Here is a 24,457-nt window from a genome sequence, read left to right as displayed (position 1 = left end):
TTTCCTGTAGGCAGTATCTATCTTACCCCAGTGAGACAAGCCTCTACATCCTTACATTTGTCCTCTAGCCATCCCTGCTTAGCCATTTTGCACTTTCTGTCGATCTCATTTTTGAGACGTTTGTATTCCCTTTTGCCTGCTTCATTTACTGCATTTTTATATTTTCTCCTTTCATCAATTAAATTCAATATTTCTTCTGTTACCCAAGGATTTCTATTAGCCCTCGTCTTTTTACCTACTTGATCCTCTGCTGCCTTCACTACTTCATCCCTCAGAGCTACCCATTCTTCTTCTACTGTATTTCTTTCCCCCATTCCTGTCAATTGTTCCCTTATGCTCTCCCTGAAACTCTCTATAACCTCTGGTTCTTTCAGTTTATCCAGGTCCCATCTCCTTAAATTCCCACCTTTTTGCAGTTTCTTCAGTTTCAATCTGCAGTTCATAACCAATAGATTGTGGTCAGAATCCACATCTGCCCCTGGAAATGTCTTGCAATTTAAAACCTGGTTCCTAAATCTCTGTCTTACCATTATATAATCTATCTGATACCTATTAGTATCTCCAGGATTCTTCCAGGTATACAACCTTCTTTTATGATTCTTGAACCAAGTGTTAGCTATGATTAAGTTATGCTCTGTGCAAAATTCTACAAGGCGGCTTCCTCTTTCATTTCTTCCCCCCAATCCATATTCACCTACTATGTTTCCTTCTCTCCCTTTTCCTACTGACGAATTCCAGTCACCCATGACTATTAAATTTTCGTCTCCCTTCACTACCTGAATAATTTCTTTTATCTCGTCATACATTTCATCAATTTCTTCATCATCTGCAGAGCTAGTTGGCATATAAACTTGTACTACTGTAGTAGGCATGGGCTTTGTGTCTATCTTGGCAACAATAATGCGTTCACTATGCTGTTTGTAGTAGCTAACCCGCACTCCTATTTTTTTATTCATTATTAAACCTACTCCTGCATTACCCCTATTTGATTTTGTATTTATAACCCTGTAATCACCTGACCAAAAGTCTTGTTCCTCCTGCCACCGAACTTCACTAATTCCCACTATATGTAACTTTAACTTATCCATTTCCCTTTTTAAATTTTCTAACCTAAGGGATCTGACATTCCACGCTCCGATCCGTAGAATGCCAGTTTTCTTTCTCCTGATAACGACGTCCTCTTGAGTAGTCCCCGCCCGGAGATCCGAATGGGGGACTATTTTACCTCCGGAATATTTTACCCAAGAGGACGCCATCATCATTTAATCATACAGTAAAGCTGCATGTCCTGGGGAAAAATTACGGCTGTAGTTTCCCCTTGCTTTCAGCCGTTCGCAGTACCAGCACAGCAAGGCCGTTTTGGTTAATGTTACAAGGCCAGATCAGTCAATCAGCCAGACTGTTGCCCCTGCAACTACTGAAAAGGCTGCTGCCCCTCTTCAGGAACCACATGTTTGTCTGGCCTCTCAACAGATACCCCTCCGTTGTAGTTGCACCTACGGTACGGCCATCTGTATCGCTGAGGCACGCAAGCCTCCCCACCAACGGCAAGGTCCATGGTTCATGGGGGAAGGGATATGACATATATGGATATATACTAATATGCCAAAAAGTAATGATCGCTACTTAACATAGGATTGAATGCCACCTCATGGTGTTGTGGCATGTATATGATAAGGGAATTATATAAAAAGAACATCATTCTAGTGGAGCAGAAACAAGTGGGGAATCATACTAGCAGTAATAATGGCTGCAAATGGGGATGTCCACTGACATAAGTGACTTTGACAAGGGGCAGAAGATTGTGGCCCAATGTCTGTGAATGAGCATCCCAGAAATGGTGAAGCTGGTCAACTGTTCACAAGAGCATTTGTGGAAGGTGGTTGAAGGATGATGAATCCACAGTTAGGCAACAATTTGTTGGGTATCCATGCCACATCACAGGCTTGCCCACTCTGGAAAGCAGAATCTGTGTCAGATCTGGTGATGGAGTACAATGTTGGTGCAGGCATAAATGTTTTTACACCACTGAACATGGAGTTCTGCAATGACTCTTATGTATTCCAATGTTGACCTATCATCAGTTGCATATGTAATTGACGTAAGATCATCAAGATTGGAGTGTGGATCAACAGAATTGTGTCATCTTGTTAGATAAGTCACATTTCTGGGTCACACCAGGTCAATGGACATGTCAGTATATGCTGCCATCAAGGTGAGTGGCCGCTAGAAACTGGCACCATGTCTTGGATGCAGGTTGATGGGGGCAGTATTATGCTACGGGTGACATTCACCTGGCCTTCCATGGGGCCTATGGTAGTAATCAAAAACAACAGAAAACTACATGAACAGTAACGTGAGCCACCTGCATTCCTTCATGCTTGGTGCCTTCCCTTGTGCCAATAGCATCTTCTAGCCGAATAACTGTCTGCATCACAAGACCAGAATTGTGCTATAATTGCTTGAAGAGCATGGTACTGTGGATGTATTGGCCACCAGATTTGCCTGATCTGAACACTATGGAACACATCTGGGCTGCTACAGGGCACTAGCTTTGCACTCACAAACCACCAGCCCAAAATTTAAAGCAACTACATGACATGTGCATAAATATCTGGTGCCGTGTACATCTGGTAACCTAACAAGGGCTTGTTGAAACTATGCCGTGCAGTATCACTGCATTTCCAGAATCACTGCCGTGTTGCATTCGAAAGGTGGACCAACTCCCTACTAAGCAGGTAGTCATAATGTATTGGCTCATAAGTGTAAGTGACAGATAAGGAAATAAGAAATCTCCTCCATACCAACTGGGATCGACTCTGAAAACATCACTCACACAAAACATTGGTCATGCAAATATGATTGATCATATGTGGTATCAAGTGAAATATGTTACTTGGTTGAACGTTCCGTGATAGAAAGGACACAGCTTGAATGAAAAGTCATTGACAGATGTTGTGAATTGGTGTTGAGGAGCCACTCTCACATCAACAGTTTATATGTTGTTGTTGTTGTGGTCTTCAGTCCTGAGACTGGTTTGATGCAGCTCTCCATGCTACTCTATCCTGTGCAAGCTTCTTCATCTCCCAGTACCTACTGCAACCTACATCCTTCTGAATCTGCTTAGTGTATTCATCTCTTGGTCTCCCCCTAACATTTTTACCCTCCACGCTGCCCTCCAATACTAAATTGGTGATCCCTTGATGCCTCAGAACATGTCCTACCAACCGATCCCTTCTTCTGGTCAAGTTGTGCCACAAATTCCTCTTCTCCCCAATCCTATTCAGTACCTCCTCATTAGTTATGTGATCTACCCATCTAATCTTCAGCATTCTTCTGTAGCACCACATTTCAAAAGCTTCTATTCTCTTCTTGTCCAAACTATTTACCGTCCATGTTTCACTTCCATACATGGCTACACTCCATACAAATACTTTCAGAAATGACTTCCTGACACTTAAATCTATGCTCGATGTTAACACATTTCTCTTCTTGAGAAACGCTTTCCTTGCCATTGCCAGTCTACATTTTATATCCTCTCTACTTCGACCATCATCAGTTATTTTGCTCCCCAAATAGCAAAACTCCTTTACTACTTTAAGTGTCTCATTTCCTAATCTAATACCCTCAACATCACCCGACTTAATTCGACTACATTCCATTATCCTCGTTTTGCTTTTGTTGATGTTCATCTTATATCCTCCCTTCAAGACACCATCCATTCAGTTCAACTGCTCTTCCAAGTCCTTTGCTGTCTCTGACAGAATTACAATGTCATCGGCAAACCTCAAAGTTTTTATTTCTTCTCCATGGATTTTAATACCTACTCCGAATTTTTCTTTTGTTTCCTTTACTGCTTGCTCAATATACAGATTGAATAACATCGGGGAGAGGCTACAACCCTGTCTTACTCCCTTCCCAACCACTGCTTCCCTTTCATGTCCCTCGACTCTTATAACTGCCATCTGGTTTCTGCACAAATTGTAAATAGCCTTTCGCTCCCTGTATTTTACCCCTGCCACCTTTAGAATTTGAAAGAGAGTATTCCAGTTAACATTGTCAAAAGCTTTCTCTAAGTCTACAAGTGCTAGAAACGTAGGTTTGCCTTTCCTTAATCTTTCTTCTAAGATAAGTCGTAAGGTCAGTATTGCCTCACGTGTTCCAGTATTTCTACAGAATCCAAACTGATCATCCCCGAGGTCGGCTTCTACTAGTTTTTCCATTCGTCTGTAAAGAATTCGCGTTAGTATTTTGCAGCAGTGGCTTATTAAACTAATAGTTCGGTAATTTTCACATCTGTCAACACCTGCTTTCTTTGGGATTGGAATTATTATATTCTTCTTGAAGTCTGAGGGTATTTCACCTGTTTCATACATCTCGCTCACCAGATGGTAGAGTTTTGTCAGGACTGGCTCTCCCAAGGCCGCCAGTAGTTCCAATGGAATGTTGTCTACTCCGGGGGCCTTGTTTCGATTCAGGTCTTTCAGTGCTCTGTCAAACTCTTCACGCAATATCGTATCTCCCATTTCATCTTCATCTACATCCTCTTCCATTTCCATAATATTGTCCTCAAGTACATCGCCCTTGTATAGACCCTCTATATACTCCTTCCACCTTCGTGCTTTCCCTTCTTTGCTTAGAACTGGGTTTCCATCTGAGCTCTTGATATTCATACAAGTGGTTCTCTTATCTCCAAAGGTCTCTTTAATTTTCCTGTAGGCAGTATCTATCTTACCCCTAGTAAGATAAGCCTCTACATCCTTACATTTGTCCTCTAGCCATCCCTGCTTAGCCATTTTGCACTTCCTGTCGATCTCATTTTTGAGACGTTTGTATTCCTTTTTGCCTGCTTCATTTACTGAATTTTTATATTTTCTCCTTTCATCAATTAAATTCAATATTTCTTCTGTTACCCAAGGATTTCTACTAGCCCTCGTCTTTTTACCTATTTGATCCTCTGCTGCCTTCACTACTTCATCCCTCAAAGCTACCCATTCTTCTTCTACTGTATTTCTTTCCCCCATTCCTGTCAATTGTTCCCTTATGCTCTCCCTGAAACTCTGTAGAACCTCTGATTCTTTCAGTTTATCCAGGTCCCATCTCCTTAAATTCCCACCTTTTTGCAGTTTCTTCAGTTTTAATCTACAGGTCATAACCAATAGATTGTGGTCAGAGTCCACATCTGCCCCTGGAAATGTCTTACAATTTAAAACCTGGTTCCTAAATCTCTGTCTTACCATTATATAATCTATCTGATGCCTTTTAGTATCTCCAGGGTTCTTCCATGTATACAACCTTCTTTTGAGTCTTAAACCAAGTGTTAGCTATGATTAAGTTGTGCTCTGTGCAAAATTCTACCAGGCGGCTTCCACTTTCATTTCTTAGCCCCAATCCATATTCACCTAGTACGTTTCCTTCTCTCCCTTTTCCTACACTCGAATTCCAGTCACCCATGACTATTAAATTTTCGTCTCCCTTCACTATCTGAATAATTTCTTTTATTTCATCGTACATTTCTTCAATTTCTTCGTAATCTGCAGAGCTAGTTGGCATATAAACTTGTACTACTGTAGTAGGTGTGGGCTTTGTATCTATCTTGGCCACAATAATGCGTTCACTAAGCTGTTTGTAGTAGCTTACTCGCGTTCCTATTTTCCTATTCATTATTAAACCTACTCCTGCATTACCCCTATTTGACTTTGTGTTTATAACCCTGTAGTCACCTGACCAGAAGTCTTGTTCCTCCTGCCACCGAACTTCACTAATTCCCACTATATCTAACTTTAACCTACCCATTTCCCTTTTCAAATTTTCTAACCTACCTGCCCAATTAAGGGACCTGACATTCCACGTTCCGATGCATAGAACGCCAGTTTTCTTTCTCCTGATAACGACATCCTCTTGAGTAGTCGCCGCCCGGAGATCCGAATGGGGGACTATTTTACCTCCGGAATATTTTACCCAAGAGGACGCCATCATCATTTAATCATACAGTAAAGCTGCATGCCCTCAGGAAAAATTACGGCCGTAGTTTCCCCTTGCTTTCAGCCGTTCGCAGTACTAGCACAGCAAGGCCGTTTTGGTTATTGTTACAAGGCCAGATCAGTCAATCATCCGCACTGTTGCCCTTGCAACTACTGAAAAGGCTGCTGCCCCTCTTCAGGAACCACACGTTTGTCTGGCCTCTCAACAGATACCCCTCCGTTGTGGTTGTACCTACGGTACGGCTATCTGTATCGCTGAGGCACGCAAGCCTCCCCACCAACGGCAAGGTCCATGGTTCATGTGGGGGACAGTTTATATATGACAATAAGAAAATGAATCCTAAACACTCATGCAAAACACGATTATATAATCTTATTCCACTATTATGTTGTCTGGTAAATATGTTTTGAGGACAGGCAGGTTTTGTCAGACAGCCCGTGGATTGAAGATTTGGTGTAAAATGTAGTATGTACAGTGGTTACCAAATGTGATCCCTCCCATTTTGAGGCACCAGTGTGTTAATCCTTGGGAGTATCTGTAATACCTCCATATGATACTTTATCAGTTTATGTGGCAGTGTCTTCCTGAGTTTCATTTGTGTATTATAAGTGCATAAAACTTAATATGAAATAGATTTAATGCATGTCACAACAAATAATACATCATATATTAAACATAACTGTTCTGTTAATTTTAGTACCTGTTTTTCACCATATTATGTACTGACAGATGAATAATATACCTAATTTTAGTCCAGGGCTGTCTATCCCATGGAGTATAGAGTAATATTTTGTTATGTTTCAGTAAATTTTAGAATAAAATGTCAACCTATTTTATCATAAGGTATTGGTACAAAAAATGCATGATGATCATGGAGTATGACATACAGACCCTCATTACAGATGATTCTTAATTCAAGGTGTAAACTGGTTGCCAACATTATTAGTCAACACGTAGCATGTTTATGTTAGTTAATTTCATTGTAGTAATGTTTTTGTCTATGATCATGTGAAATTATTACTTTAACTGCAGTTTGACTTAAGCATAAGAACATTTACTGAGCTCGGAAGAGCTCAAGGAATTTGTAACACATAGTCAACAAGTAATGTTGTTGTGTAGTATATGCAATGGCATAATGTAATTTTTGTAGAAAAGGTTGTTTTAATGTGACGAGCTGCATCTGAGCATAGATCTGGTGGCCATGAAATCAATCATGACACAATAAAAAGAAACTGAAGATCATTTTTGCAGTCAAAAGGCAAATTTATTTTTAATTTCAACTTAACCTACTGCCACCAGCTGTAGTGCATGTAGTGTGGCATAGCTGTTGGTGTTGTTGGCTAGTGTACTGCAGATTGCCATTTCAGACTTGCCAACCAGCAAATATTTGTTATTTAGTGTTTGTCATTTTTGAAAGGTTCTCAAAACTTCGTGTGTTTGTGTATTCTGGAGTAATCAGTGTTTGTATAAATAGCAGCACACTCTGTCCAGGAGCTCAGTTCTGTTCTTGCTGTAAGTTGATGTTTGTAATAAACATGCTTTCACTGCTAAGTGTTGTACTTCATTGATGACTGATTTTGGATTGGTTCTTGAGTGTGGTTATGATGTGACATTGTTCAGTGAAAACACCAGGTACATCAAAATATCTGAAGCACTGTGGCTCCAATTAGGCAATGCAAAAGGTGTCACCTATACTGACAGGAACTAGAGTACATGCAGTATATTTATTCCCAAGTTCTATATATTCAGGATACCAATGGATTCCAGACCAGCAATAAGTTAGGTGCACACAGGCATCCATCAGTGTTTTTCTGAGAAGCTAGTCAGGAAACAACAAAATGGTTAATTGAGTCCACTGAGTCGTCAAATACAGTGGGGCGGGTGACATGAAGTGTTTGACAAATGTGTAGTTTTACTTGGATGGCACAGCACAGCAATGGTCCAAGAACATCAAACAGAAACTTGATAGCTGGGACAATCAATAGTGAGCCCACTTTGAATAGGAACAATTGAAAAACAGAGCCCAGTGTCATGAGGAAACAACACAATTCAACACACAGAACCTTTTGGCACTATACCACATTGTGAATCCAAAAATGACAGAAACTGACAAAATTTCACATTTGATGACTGGGATCACGGAAGACTTGTACCAAGCTCTTCTGGTAAAGGATTTTACAACAAACAAAGAATAAGTGGTACTAGTGCATTAATGAAATGCAACAGAAACGAGTTGAATGAAAGAAGTGTGGCCAACTCCCAAATGTGGTCCCTATGGCAACTGCAGAAGACAACCTTGACCTTGCCTCTATCATAAACGAGATAGTGAGAGAAGAGACCATTTTAAGGGAACCAGAGTAAGCAATAGATAACAGAAATGAATGTCGACCCCATAAGTCAGGAAGTGCTAGAGAAGATTGAAGAAGAAATTGATGTTTAGCACCAATCTTCGCCACCAGTTGAACATACCAGTAAGAATGGACTCAACGAACTTATGCTGCAGTTGTCAAATGGCAATTCAGCACCTCAGAAATAGAGTTATTTCCAATTCAAATGCCAAGTTTAATGCCCCACAGAAAAAAAGATATTTGAAGGATAGAGGTCAGCAAAGTGGTGTGTTTCCACCACATACTGTCCACCCCAATAGCTCAGTGGTCAGCGTGACAGATTGCCATCCTACGTGCCTGGGTTTGATTCCCTGCTGGGTCGGAGTTTTTCTCCGCTCAGGGACTGGGTGTTGTGCTGTCTCCATCATCATTTCATCCCCATCTGGCGTGCAGGTTGCCCAATGTGGCGTCGAATGTAATAAGTCCTGCACCAAGGCGGCCGGACCTGCCCTGCAAGTGGCCTCCCAGCCAATGATGCCAAATGCTCACTTCCATTTTTACCATGTACTATCTGTTGTACTTTACTGTGCAGAGAGCAAGTGTGTTTTCAACAACTACTACACTGCCAGATGTCAACCATCACAACAGTTCTGTTCATGCCACTCAATTGCAGATGATTACAGCTGACCTGTGATATGAACCCTATCACTGCACCCTGGACGTGTTATTTCCTAACAAGCCATAGCCATTCCCTGTTGTCATATAGAGGTTTGAGCCACTCATCTACCCGCCGAATTCTGGAAAACTGAGCGAGGCAAACATGTTTGGAGGTGATGCCATCACAGATGGAAATCTTCCATGAATGACAGTCACCAAGATACCAGGAAATCTCATTAATGTTGTCACTGACAGCAAACTTGTCTGGGTACTAGGCTACTGGCAAATTGAGGTTGATGACAATGACAGAAAAAATACTACCCTCATAACACTTGATGATATCCTTGTGTTCAAGGTCATGGCATTTTGACCGTGTATCACTCCATCCACCTTCAAAAGCATGAGGGGCAATCTACTGCAATACATTAAATGGGTGACATGTCTTTGCTCTCTGGATGTTACTGACATTTTTTCAGAGACATTTGAAGAACATCTAAGCTAACCATCTTGAAGTGTATTCAAGCAGCAAGCCTCAACTTGAATCTGAAAAAGTTTCTCTTTGCTCTCCAAGAAATAAAAATCTTTCAGCATGTAATGAATACCAGTGGTGTTCATCCTGAACCAGAGAAAATAAGAGCAGGAATAAATTTTCTAACTCCTCAGCATATTCATGATAAAGGAAGTTTGCTCAAAATGTGCTCATACTGCTGGACTTCTGTACCATTGCAAGAACTACAACAGAGAGGTGCCAAACTTTCCTGGATTGAGGCACAAGGAAGAGCTGTCTTTATTCTTAATGAGGCACTAAAATCTTCTCCAGTCCTAGCAGTGTATGACAAAAATGCTGAGACAGAACTCCACATCTAGCAGATAAAGTACAGGTGCAGTTCAGGTTCCAACTGAGGAAGGTGCTCAAAAGATGATAACTTATGCCTCCATAGCACTCTCTAAGCCAGTGATGATCTATTCTACCACTGAGAAAGAGTACCTTGCAGTTGTTTGGGCCAAGCCATAACAGATTCTGGCCATATTTATTTGGCAAACTGTTCACTGTTGTGACAGACCCCCCATTCTCTATGCTGACTAGCCTGAAGGATCTATTGGTTTGACTTGCTGGATGGGCACTGAGGCTTAAGGAGTATGACATCAAAATGGAACACAAATACAGAGGCAAACACAAGGACACCACCTGCTTTTCAAGGAATCCTTTTGTGGATGAAATCTGTCATTGCAGCACTAAATGATATGGCTGCTGAACAGAGGGAAGATGCAGCATTGCTGAAAACCATAGAAGCCTTGAAGAAGGAGGGAGTATCGAAAGGAGAATTTAAGTTAATAAACTGAGCATTATACAAGAACTGTGATCCAATGGGGAGAAATAGTTGCTCATCATGTCAGCTCTTCTACAGCCCGCTATTCTGAAGTATTGCCATGGCATTTTAGCATCTGGTCACCTGGGATTTTTGAAGACTCTGCACAGAATGAGATGCATGTTATCATTGGCTGGATCTCTACCAATTCCGTAGACACTATGTGAGTCACTGTAAGGAATGCCAGTCACAGAAGCACATTCTGCAGTTACCTCTGAGGCATGTGGTACCAGTTCTGCCTACATCAATGCCATTCCACCAAACTAGAACTGACATCTTGAGGGGGGGGGGGGGGGGTTCCAAACACAACGAAAGGGAATTCATAGATTATAATCTGCACAGGCTATCTCACCCAGTACACCGACACCAAAGCTGTGCTGACTGCTAAATCTCCAGGAATTGCAAAAGTTCTCCAGTGAAGATGATATCAGAAGTGATTTCATGTTATGGCATCACTCACAGGATGACAATTGCCTACCATCCACAGAAAAATGGCCTCAGAGAATGCTTTAATAAGACATTGGCATGTATGCTCTTGATGTATGCTGATATCAAAAAGAGAGACTGGAATGTAATACCACCTGTTGTTACATTCGCATACAACACTGCGAAGTAAGACACTGCAGGATTCACACTGTTCTTTCTGCTCCACAGTCATGAGGCAGAGACAACAATGGATGCATTATTCACATTTCAACTGGACATTACTCAGTACGACTGTGTGAAACACTTCATCACCACTACCAAAGTAGCAATGCACTGGCTTGCTTACAGACCCTGGATGGCCAGAAGAGAGACCGAGAATGCCATAGCTTCAAACACCAACCAGTGAGATATAGTCTAGGACTGTGCAGAGAGTAAGACTGTTTGAAAGTTACTAACACACTACTTTGGGCCATATCATATCCGTCATTGTTTGTCAGATGTTACATATGAAGTTGAGGATTATGACCCTTCATCAAGATGACAAAAGAATATGGATGTTGTCCATGTCCTCCATATAAAGACCTACTACAGTCATGAGGTGCAGATCGAGGTTCAAGGAAGCTGAAAACCTGCTCAATGATCATGAAGTTCTGGTGCAGGCACCATGATAGCATGGTTAGCACCACTGGCTAGCATTGATAGTGCCCAAATCAGAGGGGAGGGGGCTAGATGTGGAGGTATGGAGTACTTTTAATAATTTGGAAGATGAATGGCAACTTATAAGTTGCCATAAAAAAGTTCCAGTTTTGACCCTGTAAAACATGCATAATAACCAAGTTTTAAAACATTTTCTTGAGAGAAAAACACCTGATAACATTTTTTTTCCTTTCCCTGAGAGGTGGTGGAGGCATTGGATAAATAGCAGCATTCTTTGTCCAGGAGTTCAGTTCTGCTCTGCCTGTAAGATGGTGTTCATAATAAACATGCTTTCAGTGCTAAGTGTTGTACTTCATTGATGACCTTGGTTTTGGATTTGTACTTGAGAGTGGTTACAGCATGACAATACAACTGCATCCCCAAATTCCATCATTGTTGTTGTTGTTGTTGTTGTTGTTGTTGTTGTGGTGGTCTTCAGTCCTGAGACTGGTTTGATGCAGCTTTCCATGCTACTCTATCCTGTGCAAGTTTCTTCATCTCCCAGTACTTGGTGCGAACAACATCCTTCTGAATCTGCTTAGTGTATTCATCTGTTGGTCCCCCTCTACGATTTTTACCGTCCACCCTGCCCTACAATGCTAAATTTGTGATCCCTTGATGCCTCAGAACATGTCCTACCCCCCTTCTTCATGTCAAGTTATGCCACAAACTCCTCTGCTCCCCAATTCTATTCACTACCTCCTCATTAGTTATGTGATCTACCCATCTAATCTTCAGCATTCTGTAGCACCACATTTCAAAAGCTTCTATTCTCTTCTTGTCCAAAGTATTTATCGTCCATGTTTCACTTCCATACATGGCTACACTCCATACAAATACTTTCAGAAATGACTTCCTGACACTTAAATCTATACTCGATGTTAACACATTTCTCTTCTTGAGAAACGTTTTCCTTGCCATTGCCAGTCTACATTTTATATCCTCTCTACTTCGACCATCATCAGTTATTTTGCTCCCCAAATAGCAAAACTCCTTTACTACTTTAAGTGTCTCATTTCCTAATCTAATACCCTCAACATCACCCGACTTAATTCGACTACATTCCATTATCCTCGTTTTCCTTTTGTTGATGTTCATCTTATATCCTCCCTTCAAGACACCATCCATTCCGTTCAACTGCTCTTCCAAGTCCTTTGCTGTCTCTGACAGAATTACAATGTCATCGGCAAACCTCAAAGTTTTTATTTCTTCTCCATGGATTTTAATACCTACTCCGAATTTTTCTTTTGTTTCCTTTACTGCTTGCTCAATATACAGATTGAATAACATCGGGGAGAGGCTACAACCCTGTCTTACTCCCTTCCCAACCACTGCTTCCCTTTCATGTCCCTCGACTCTTATAACTGCCATCTGGTTTCTGCACAAATTGTAAATAGCCTTTCGCTCCCTGTATTTTACCCCTGCCACCTTTAGAATTTGAAAGAGAGTATTCCAGTTAACATTGTCAAAAGCTTTCTCTAAGTCTACAAGTGCTAGAAACGTAGGTTTGCCTTTCCTTAATCTTTCTTCTAAGATAAGTCGTAAGGTCAGTATTGCCTCACGTGTTCCAGTATTTCTACGGAATCCAAACTGATCATCCCCGAGGTCGGCTTCTACTAGTTTTTCCATTCGTCTGTAAAGAATTCGCGTTAGTATTTTGCAGCCGTGGCTTATTAAACTGATAGTTCGGTAATTTTCACAATTGTCAACACGTGCTTTCTTTGGGATTGGAATTATTATATTCTTCCTAAAGTCTGAGGGTATTTCGCCTGTCTCATACATCTTGCTCACCAGGTGCTAGAGTTTTGTCAGGACTGGCTCTCCCAAGGCTGTCAGTAGTTCTAATGGAATGTTGTCTACTCCGGGGGCCTTGTTTCGACTCAGGTCTTTCAGTGCTCTGTCAAATTCTTCACGCAATATCGTATCTCCCATTTCATCTTCATCTACATCCTCTTCCATTTCCATAATATTGTCCTCAAGTACATCACCCTTGTGTAGACCCTCTGTATACTCCTTCCACCTTTCTGCTTTCCCTTCGTTGCTTAGAACTGGGTTTCCACCTGAGCTCTTGATATTCATTCAGGTGGCTCTCTTTTCTCCAAAGGTCTCTTTAATTTTCCTGTAGGCAGTATCTATCTTACCCCTAGTGAGATAAGCCTCTTCATCCTTACATATGTCCTCTAGCCATCCCTGCTTAACCATTTTGCACTTCCTGTCGATCTCATTTTTGAGGTGTTTGTATTCCTTTTTGCCTGCTTCATTTACTGAATTTTTATATTTTCTCCTTTCATCAATTAAATTCAATATTTCTTCTGTTACCCAAGGATTTCTACTAGCCCTCGTCTTTTTACCTACTTGATCCTCTGCTGCCTTCACTACTTCATCCCTGAGAGCTATCCATTCTTCTTCTACTGTATTTCTTTCCCCCATTCCTGTCAATTGTTCCCTTATGCTCTCCCTGAAACTCTGTACAACCTCTGGTTTAGTCAGTTTATCCAGGTCCCATCTCCTTAAATTCCCACCTTTTTGCAGTTTCTTCAGTTTTAATCTATAGTTCATAACCAACAGATTATGGTCAGAGTTCACATGTGCCCCTGGAAATGTCTTACAATTTAAAATCTGGTTCCTAAATCTCTGTCTTACCATTATATAATCTATCTGATACCTTCTAGTATCTTCAGGATTCTTCCATGTGTACATTCCATCATATGTATGATATTTTATTGTATATGTGATGCATATGATGCTTTTCTTTCAGTGCTGTTCGAGTGTATGATGATTTACCTGTAACTTAGCTTTGCATTAGAACACAAATGTTAATACCTTGTTAAAATGATGTGTTCATTGTCAAATTAAGGGAATTAATAATATTGCTTATAATTATGTCCCAAACAAAATAATCTAATGACTAAGGAGTGAAAATAGTGGTTACCATTTTGCATCTACATCCACAAAAATTATTTTCTTTTTCAGATGTTTGTAACATCCCATTTGATCCTGGGTATTGCCAAGATGCACTGCAAAAATGGTACTATGATGGAACTTCTCGAAGCTGCACACAGTTTAGTTACACAGGCTGTGGTGGAAGTGGAAATCGTTTCAGTAGCCAAGAAGAATGTGAATCTGTTTGTTTACAGTATCAGGAAGTTCCTCCACGTGGCAATGACACTGCTCTTTCCAGACAAGGTATATTCTAGAAGCATAGGTATTTTTTTTAACAGGATGTACCTTTATGTTCTTTGTGTTGTTTTCAGTATTGTTGCAGTTACATTCATTACTTTTAGTTGTAGGTATTAAATGAATACAAATAATTGCAGCAAGTTATAATCTATTTACAACATAGGTATAGCAGAATGTAAAAGAGGCCTCGTGTGTGAAATTTTTAAACAGTTTACTGCATACTGTATTAAGTACTCATTGCAGTGCTGGGGAAGTTATACAGAAATGGTTCATAACTGAAACTTCTTGGCAAATTAAAACTGTTTACCAGACTGAGACTCAAACTGAAGACCTTTGCCTTTCACAGGCAGTTGCTATACCAACTGAGCTACCCAAGCGTGACTCATGGCCCATCTTTACAGCTTTACTTCCACAAGTACTTCCTACCTTTCAAAAGGCAAAAGGCAAAAGTACTGAGTTTGAATCTTGGTCTGGCACACAGTTTTAATCTGCCAGGAAGTTTCATATCAGTACATGCTCCAATGCAGAGTGAAAGTTTCATTCTGGTTCATATCTGTAAGCCACATTAATTACTGATGCACTGACACTTGTACTCCCGTGAGTGTATTTTTTAGGTGGCTTGCAAGACACATTCAGTGATGCATAACCACTTGCTATATATGCTATCCAGATTCATGGAATATGTCTTACACAATACAACAATAGATAGGACATCCAAAGTTCACAAAAAAAGAGAAAGACAGGTCTCTTAATTTCAAACTGTGGAAAATCCAGGAAGAAATAACAACTATATGTATTAGGATAGATTACTGCTCATCATGTGGAGGAGATGTTGAGTGGCAGATGGCACATTTAAAAGTACATTAAATGTGGACTAAGCTATCGAACAAAGTTACAAAGTTCTTTGTCAGATTTAGAAAAACACTCACACACAGCCAGTGTCAACTCTGGGTGCTATATCGGGAGATGCCTGGAGACAACAGTGACCACTTGTGTGAGAGTTACACACTTATGAATGTGTTTTTCTAATTGTGATGAAGGATTTTGTTCAATAGCTTAGTCTTTTTTAGAGTACTTTTATATGTGCCTGTTTTCTGCTCAGTGCTTCCTGTATGTGGTGAGTAGCAATCTCATCTTAATTCATTGTGTTGTTAAATATCTTAATGTACTTTACAGATGTGTGCACTAGTCATATAGTCGATTCATAAAACTACCAGATACACATTTTAACAAATAGTGAAATTCCGAATAATGAAAAGGAACCATAAATAATACTAATAAAACCACAGCCTGAGAATTATTTAACAGTGATTTACAAGAGAATAGTTATGCTATTATAGGAAGATACGTTACACAAAAAGTTTTCCAAAAAGTAACTTATTACTTTTAAATTAGCGGCCACTGTTTTTTCCCTTTTCTCCCTTAGAATTAGTTTATGTTGTGATAATATTTAAAAAGTGAAAAAATGAAGCATAGATCTTTATGTGAACAAAGATTTATGTTCACAATATTTGATCTGATGAATTAACCATTGCACTGACCAAAAACTTGATTGTTGTTCTATTCAAACTGTTAGATACAATAAAGAAAAAGTATCTACTTGATTTCACTATCATTGTTGCATTAAATAAATGATGTGTAGCATTTGTTTTGCTTCCTTCATACATAATGCTTAGTGCAGATTAATGAAAGAAACATTTTTTCATTGATCCCTATCTCATTCCTTCATTAAAAATGGAAAGTCCTTGAATACATAATGAAAGAGTTTATAGGGTAGTTCTATTAATCTGGCTGTTGTATTTGTAGAAGTTGGTGCAATTGTTTTATCACTACAAAATGGGATTTTAATTTTAGCTAAAGAAAAGTACTTTGAACTGATTCATTAGGTCAGTCCTCTAACACTGCACAATATTACCCTGTTTCATTTTATTGTCTTCAAATTCCAAATGATTTTCCCAGCCTTACCAAAAATGTATCCACTGAAGCAAGCATTTTTAGTTTCTGCCCCTTCCCCTGTGACTCCAGATTCACAATTTAGATAACTCATTAGCAAAGCTAGAATCCAACTTGCACACGAAGCTTGTATTTTTAAGTGTTCATCAGTATATTGATTGAAATGATCACTGCTTTAACAAAGTCACGAGTCTTTAATCTTAGACCTGACATTGCCATATTGTGAACTCTTCTAACGACTTATTGAGTATAACGAACAAAGGATCCAGAATTGTCACAATCAGTACTGTTCATGTTCAGTTACATTTAATAAAAAGGTAATATTTATTCACAGAAACCATCTGCTTACAATGGAGCACAGTAGCCAGTAGTTGATCAGCTTAAGTGAAATCCACACATCTTCTAAATCAGGACCAGTTACAGGCAGCTATAGATTTACATTTCTCTCTCCAGCTCTAGATGGGTCAAATGAAGCTTTTAAGACTAATAAATGAAATTTTATAGTGCTCTTGTTTGCCGCGCATACAGCTCCATGTTTAAATTGTTCCCCGTGTTATCTGTTTTTATATATATTTTTGTTTCTTTTTTATTTATTTATTTTTAATTCAAATAGAAATGATGAGCATTTGTTTTGTTAAGTGAAACATTTTAGATGCTACATAAAAAATCTCTGTTTAGCAATATGTAGGCTTCCTGTAGACTCAGGACCATGTGCTGGGGGATACCACAAAAGATGGTATTATGATGATGAGCGACAGACTTGTATTCCATTCATCTATACTGGATGTGGTGGAAATTTCAACCGGTTCAAGAATTTCCAGAGTTGTCTATCTTTTTGTTCTGTAGTTTTGCAAGGTGGTAATGATGATAGTAAGTGGAAATAGAAATCATGATGACTATTTGCACTCTGGCTTTAAATATGCTGCACTTTGCTAGCTTATGAAACATAGCACATGAAAATGCTTTTACTTCAGTTCTTTGCTACTTAATTTCTTCAGTCTTTTGCACAGTCTAGTGAGTGATAGTTAGAAATATGGGAAGAGGGGGGGGGGGGTGTTTTGCAGCCTATTTTTTTGGAGAAATCTGGTTTTTTCATCATTTTGATACAGCATAACCCCAAAAAGTTTATATTGATTTACTGAGTAAAATATCAGTGTGTGTGTGTGTGTGTGTGTGTGTGTGTGTGTGTGTGTGTGTGTGCAGGTGCATGCAAGAGAGAGAGAGAAGTGAGGGGTGAGTGTTTCACCTCTAGAAAAATTTTGGACACAGGCCACAATGGCACAAAGCTTCATAAGCAGGCAGACTGCATCCAGTTTGAACACACTATTATTATCATAATCTGCAGCATCAGTTCACAAATTTCATGTAAGTTGCAGTCTAAACATCTCATTATTCTAATGCTGCTGTTCCTGAATATACACTCCTTCATGAGATTTATGGGTTATGCTGCGAATACATTCCAAGGAAACTGCTACATTACTTGGTGCACCGGAGCAAGTGCAGACATTGGCCAACAATACTGCAGCTACAACTCATCAAATAGACATCTCCCCCACATGTGTTTGAAAGTACTTTGACTATTCGTGTATCTTCTTCTCCACACAAGGAGTTAAGTTAATTTCTTTTATGTATTTATTATGCTTTATTTTGCACAGTGTTATCAGTAGTCTGTCTTTTGTCTCAGCACCTCCCTCTAATTTTTTCCTGTTAATCCCATTAGCTTTTGAGAAATGAATTGGTGACTTTTAATGCTATAATTTTACATGCTTTCAGCTTTTGAATCAGGCAGATTGTATTATAAGCTTCTCATTTCTATACCTTTCTTCATATGCACTGTTATATTTGAGATTCTTATTTTCCTATTATATAATAAATGGTCTAGATATACTATCCACACATACTGCCAATTTATCAACATGTAATTTTTTATTGTATGATAATATCGCAGCTATTGCCCATGTAATTCCTAATTCCTTAAAATACTTTTTTTTAAATTGTGCAGAAATTGAAGATAAACCAGAAGAAAAAGTTGATTGCACATCTGCCAAAGAGAATTGCAGTCTGTTGCAATGCCCTTATGGGATTGAAAGATTTGTCAATGCAGATAGCTGTGAAATATGTCAGTGTCATGAGCCATGCAAAGACCATATTTGTCCAGATGGAACTAGGTGTGCTGTTGACCTTTATCAAAATACTGAGACAGATGACACTGAATTTAGAGCTGTTTGTAGACCAGGTAGGTGGATATGTATATTCTGTCCACATTAATTAAATATTACTGTGGTTTCAACTGCAACCCACTGTGGTTATGTGTGTGTGTGTGTGTGTGTGTGTGAGTTGCGTTTGCTTGAGAATGTGTATGTGGTCAGTCATCTGTTTTTGACAAAGGCCTCATTGGCCAAAAGCTTATTCTGTGATAGTCTTTTTATTGTGCCTACCTGAAATTCATCATCTGTGCTACAGGATGAGTAGCAACAATCCCTTTCACCATATTGTTAATTAAATATGAGTGTTAAACAGATCTTTCCTCCTGATTTAATCTTTCATATGTATCCAGTCAGTTTAGTTAGTTCATACAAAATTATCACAGAGAAACCTGAACTGAATGATTAGCAAGATGGCAGTGTGCTTCTTGCAAAACACCTAGGAAGACAATGTTCTTCTTGGGAATTGAGTAGATCTGGAGAAACTAAATTTCAAAAGAACAATAGATACATCCTGTTTTCACTGTCTTGGCTGTATTCAGCCTGTCTTGAGTATCTCTTTCCAACAACACCCAATAAAATGTAAAAAGGTAAAGAATTATTAAATCCTCCCTACAAAAATGTTAAATAATCAAGGGGTACCCAAAAACCAGAATTGTTTTTTAAAAGCTATATATTTTCAAACTATTTACAAAACAACCATATCCCCTTCAAAATACTCTCTGTTACAATGAAAACATTTGTTCCACTGGTGCTTCAACTGTTGCAAAACATTTTTTGTATTCCTCTTAAGATATGGCTGACAGCTCCTCCCTCATTTTTTCTTGAGTTCTTCAATGTTGTTAAATCGGTGTCCTTTCATGCCCCTTTTCATGCATGGAAATAAGAAAAAGTTGCATGGAGCCAGGTCAGGCAAGTAAGGTGCGTGGGACAGTGGAACCATGCCATTTTTAGCCAAAAACTGTCTAACAGAGATAGCTGTGTGTGCGGCTGCATTGTATTGGTGGAAGAACCAGTCTCCTGTCTGCCGCAGGTCAGATATTTTTTGATGAACACTGTTGCGCAATCTTGTTGAAACTTCTTAAAACGGTCTGTAAGCATAAGTTCTCAATTCTTTTTTTCAATATTTTCATCAATTTGTGCAGTTGATGGACATCCAGCATGAGATTTGTCAACAAATCAGTCCTGCCCCCATTTTTAAATCGAGTAAACCATTCGTACACTTGAGTTTGTCACATGGCATCATTCTGGTAAGCTGTTTTCAACATTAAAACAGTTTCAACAGCATTTTTACCAAGTAGAAAACAAAATTTCACAGCTGAATTTTGTTTATTTAAACTTGCCATCATAAAAAACAAAAAAGAACAAAACAGTGTTAGGACTGAACTGGCAATGAGTTTCACTATATGTGCCTAGCAGCAGAAATGTGTACTGCACAAGTTCCACCCACAGCAGTGCTTTTTTTTATATGTATATATAATTTTGCTTGGAAAAAGAAGTATTATTATTCTTCCTTGAGGACACAATTTACAGTAGAAAAACATCTGTGATGATGAGACCAAAGTTGTGCCCCATATTTGCAGATGATATTATGCTCCTCTTAGAATCCAGATATCCTACAACCCAGGTACCTCTCAGTTGGTAGCTATCTGTCAGAAGGTTAGAGAAGTGGACTGTGTGGATAGGCTGTAAATTTGTTTGCATTGATTTTCACAATTCAAGGGACATTTATCTTCCAGTTGTACTGCAAATGAGGGACATAATTCTAAATGTTAAAAGATCTGGTGAAATTTCTGGCTATATTTTTTATCACAACTACTGAGACATCTGATGGCTTGGTCCCTCAAAACATGTAACATCTCAAAGTGCCTTGGTCACTGGTAAAATATCATTGGAGTGTCATCTGTATATGCAGGTGGGAAATCAGACATGAAAAATTAGAAATATAACTGAAATAGACAAAAAGATGAAATATAATTACTAGTGTTGCTGGATCAGCATCTAATAAAACTCAAGATGACTTTCAGAAGAATGAAAAGAAACAACACCTACAGTAAGTAGTATATTGAGTACATGTCATCATTGAGTGTATAACTTTAGCCACTGGAGGGCAAGAACGTTAGAACCATTGCCTGACAGCCTGGATGTCTCGTATGAACTTGCAAAATATGTGACAAACTACCTTGATAATGAAGTAGTTGCTGTAGTGAACATCAACATCTTTCTTTTTTAAGTAAGATTTTGTTGTTAGTAAATTTAAATTAATTATGGGTTAAATAATATGTGAAAGTATGGTGAATCTGTAGATGGCATGATACTGGCATAATGAGAAATGGCTGTATCCATATCAATCAGAGAGCTGTAGCTTAGACAGTAGAAAAATACACAATCAAACCACTGCTAGGTAGGTTGAAGTCTTCCATAACCACCAGAGCCTTAACTGATGGTACAGTTGAGACTTCTGTTACAAAAATGAAAAGCTGTACAGCTGCCTCTTCTCCATGCACAAGTTGGATTTGACACTGTCTGCATTGTTTCATAACTGCGAATGCAATGTTTGTGATGGTGAGACACAGGATCATGAATCTTTGTGATGTCAGATAGCTTGAAATGAAGGACAAGAAGCTGTGGTTTTTAGAACCCGGCTTTCCCATTAATTCATGGATTTATTCCTCAGCAAAAGGACCCATTTGGGATGCCATGATTGCTCACAGGTTACTGACAAGACGACAGCTCTTGCTTTGGCAGGAGACTTACTGTCTATTTTATGTGACAACACACACAATGTTAAGCATTCATTAAATTTTTGTCATCTTCCCAGCATTTGTATAAGTTCATGGGAATGAAGATTTAACATGGTCATCCACATTAATATTGGAGATATTTCAGTATTTTGACATTTTTTATGACATTACCCTTTTTAGCATTTTAATTAATGTATTATTTTTGTTACTGTTTTGGTTCATTTTAAATTAGTGTTATCAAATTTCACTTTAGGTAACATGGCTGTTCTGTTGTGTATCATAGCCAAAACAACAGCAATTGAGCAGATTCAAATAAATTCATACACATGCCACAGACAGAGAATTGTCTCCATCGCTGCATTGGGGAGTTTTAAATTATTTATGGCTCAAGTTAATTGAACCTCTGTTACATTATACAGGGTGTTACAAAAAGGTACGGCCAAACTTTCAGGAAACATTCCTCATACACAAATAAAGAAAAGATGTTATGTGGACATGTGTCCGGAAATGCCTAATTTCCATGTTAGAACTCATTTTAGTATCGTCAGTATGTACTGTACTTTCTCGATTCACCACCAGTTGGCCCAATTGAAGGAAGGTAATGTTGACTTCGGTGCTTGTGTTGACATGTGACTCATTGCTCTACAGTACTAGCATCAAGCACATCAGTACGTAGCATCAACAGGTTAGTGTTCATCATGAACGTGGTTTTGCAGTCAGTGCAATGTTTACAAATGCGGAGTTGGCAGATGCCCATTTGATGTATGGATTAGCACGGGGCAATAGCCATGGCGCGGTACCTTTGTATTGAGACAGATTTCCAGAACCAAGGTGTCCCGACAGGAAGACGTTCAAAGCAATTGATCGGCGTCTTAGGGAGCACGGAACATTCCAGCCTATGATTCGCGACTGGGGAAGACCTAGAACGATGAGGAGACCTACAATGGACAAGGCAATTCTTCGTGCAGTTGACAATAACCCTAATGTCAGCGCCAGAGAAGTTGCTGCTGTACAAGGTAACGTTGACCACGTCACTGTATGGAGAGTGCTGCAGGAGAACCAGTTGTTTCCGTACCATGTACAGCGTGTGCAGGCACTATCAGCAGCTGATTGGCATCCACGGGTACACTTCTGCGAATGGTTCATCCAACAATGTGTCAATCCTCATTTCAGTGCAAATGTTCTCTTTACGGATGAGGCTTCATTCCAACGTGATCAAATTGTAAATTTTCACAATCAACATGTGTGGGCTGACGAGAATCCACACGCAATTGTGCAATCACGTCTTCAACACAGATTTTCTGTGAACGTTTGGGCAGGCATTGTTGGTGATGTCTTGATTGGGCCCCATGTTCTTCCACCTATGCTCAATGAAGCACGTTATCATGATTTCATACGGGATACTCTACCTGTGCTGCTAGAACATGTGCCTTTACAAGTACGACACAACATGTGGTTCATGCACGATGGAGCTCCTGCACATTTCAGTCGAAGTGTTCGTATGCTTCTCAACAACAGATTCAGTGAGACCGATGGATTGGTAGAGGCGGACCAATTCCATGGCCTCCACACTCTCCTGACCTCAACCCTCTTGACTTTCATTTATGGGGGCATTTGAAAGCTCTTGTCTACGCAACCCTGGTACCAAATGTAGAGACTCTTCGTGCTCGTATTGTGGACGGCTGTGATACAATACGCCATTCTCCAGGGCTGCATCAGCGCATCAGGGATTCCATGCAGTGGAGGGTGGATGCATGGATCCTCGCTAACGGAGGACATTTTGAACATTTCCTGTAACAAAGTGTTTGAAGTCGCGCTGGTACGCACTGTTGCTGTGTGTTTCCATTCCATGATTAATGTGATTTGAAGAGAAGTAATAAAATGAGCTCTAACATGGAAAGTAAGCGTTTCCAGACATGTGTCCACATAACATATTGTCTTTCTTTGTGTGTGAGGAATGTTTCCTGAAAGTTTGGCCGTACCTTTTTGTAGCACCCTGTATAATATTCAAAGTTACACAGATAAGGTTTTCTCCTCTAGCCAAGATTAGAGTTTGATTGTGTATCAGTTTATAATGCTGCCCTACAAAGTCCCTCTGCTTTCTTCAACTTGTCTGTTTATGTGATCATCATATCTTCTTTCAGCTATAATCTTTATTTCCCTCTATTACACTTTTTTCATACTTCATTCTTTTCTCTCTATAAAAATTATTTTCTACAAAAATTGATCCTTCAGCTTCAAAATAGTTTGCTTTAAATGATGCAGTTCTGATGTTGGTATGTGTATCAAACACACCCTTGAGTATTGATTACAACTTTTTTCATTTTTGTGTGACATGACAACATTCAACTGCAAGCATTAATTCTCACCAGCAGTGGGTTGTAGAATATGTATCATGCCCTTATCACATATTACCATCAGAATTCATAAATAACAGTGCAAGGGACAAAATCTTCTACTGAAACTAACTTTTTAACTTTCACAGAACTCTTTGATAAAGAATTTAGTCAGGCATAAAGCAGAAATATGATATTTCCAAGTTTCAGGTTTTGCCACTGACCTAATGATGTCATGTTCTTTCCACAATATTTCAACAACTTCCCCAGTTATCTTCATTAGGTATCTCATACAGATTTCATCATTCACTGCTTGAACTCCATACTGTGAATTGGACATGCTGTCACTGCACCAGTGATTGTTTCCTGATACTATCAAAGATAAAACAGTCTCACAAAAAGGTAATACCAACCACAAAGCTATCTCAAACTTTTAAAAATGTTATATTAGAAAATATCGTAAGACAATACCTTTCACCAAAGAATTATTTAATAGGCTCATATCTATGAGTAGAGAGAGGCCATTGATATTTTTTCGAGTTCTGTTTGAGCAGAATGAATGCCGGACTCAAAGCTTTA

General features: G+C 39.2%; 1 protein-coding gene across 1 annotated transcript in view; it reads left to right on the top strand.

The window, feature by feature from the left end:
* Positions 1-24,457, top strand: part of LOC126260841 (papilin) — a 267,981-nt gene that overhangs the window by 174,781 nt on the left and 68,743 nt on the right. The window contains exons 28-29 of the mRNA XM_049958243.1: positions 14,435-14,647; positions 18,597-18,830. Coding sequence (XP_049814200.1) covers positions 14,435-14,647; positions 18,597-18,830 — 447 coding nt within the window. The remainder of the gene's footprint in view (positions 1-14,434; positions 14,648-18,596; positions 18,831-24,457) is intronic.

Source organism: Schistocerca nitens, chromosome 5 (assembly GCF_023898315.1).
Source record: "Schistocerca nitens isolate TAMUIC-IGC-003100 chromosome 5, iqSchNite1.1, whole genome shotgun sequence".
Taxonomy (NCBI): Eukaryota; Metazoa; Arthropoda; class Insecta; order Orthoptera; family Acrididae; genus Schistocerca; species Schistocerca nitens.
The sequence above is the reverse complement of the archived record's forward strand: the minus strand, read 5'-3'. Positions and strand labels throughout refer to the sequence as shown.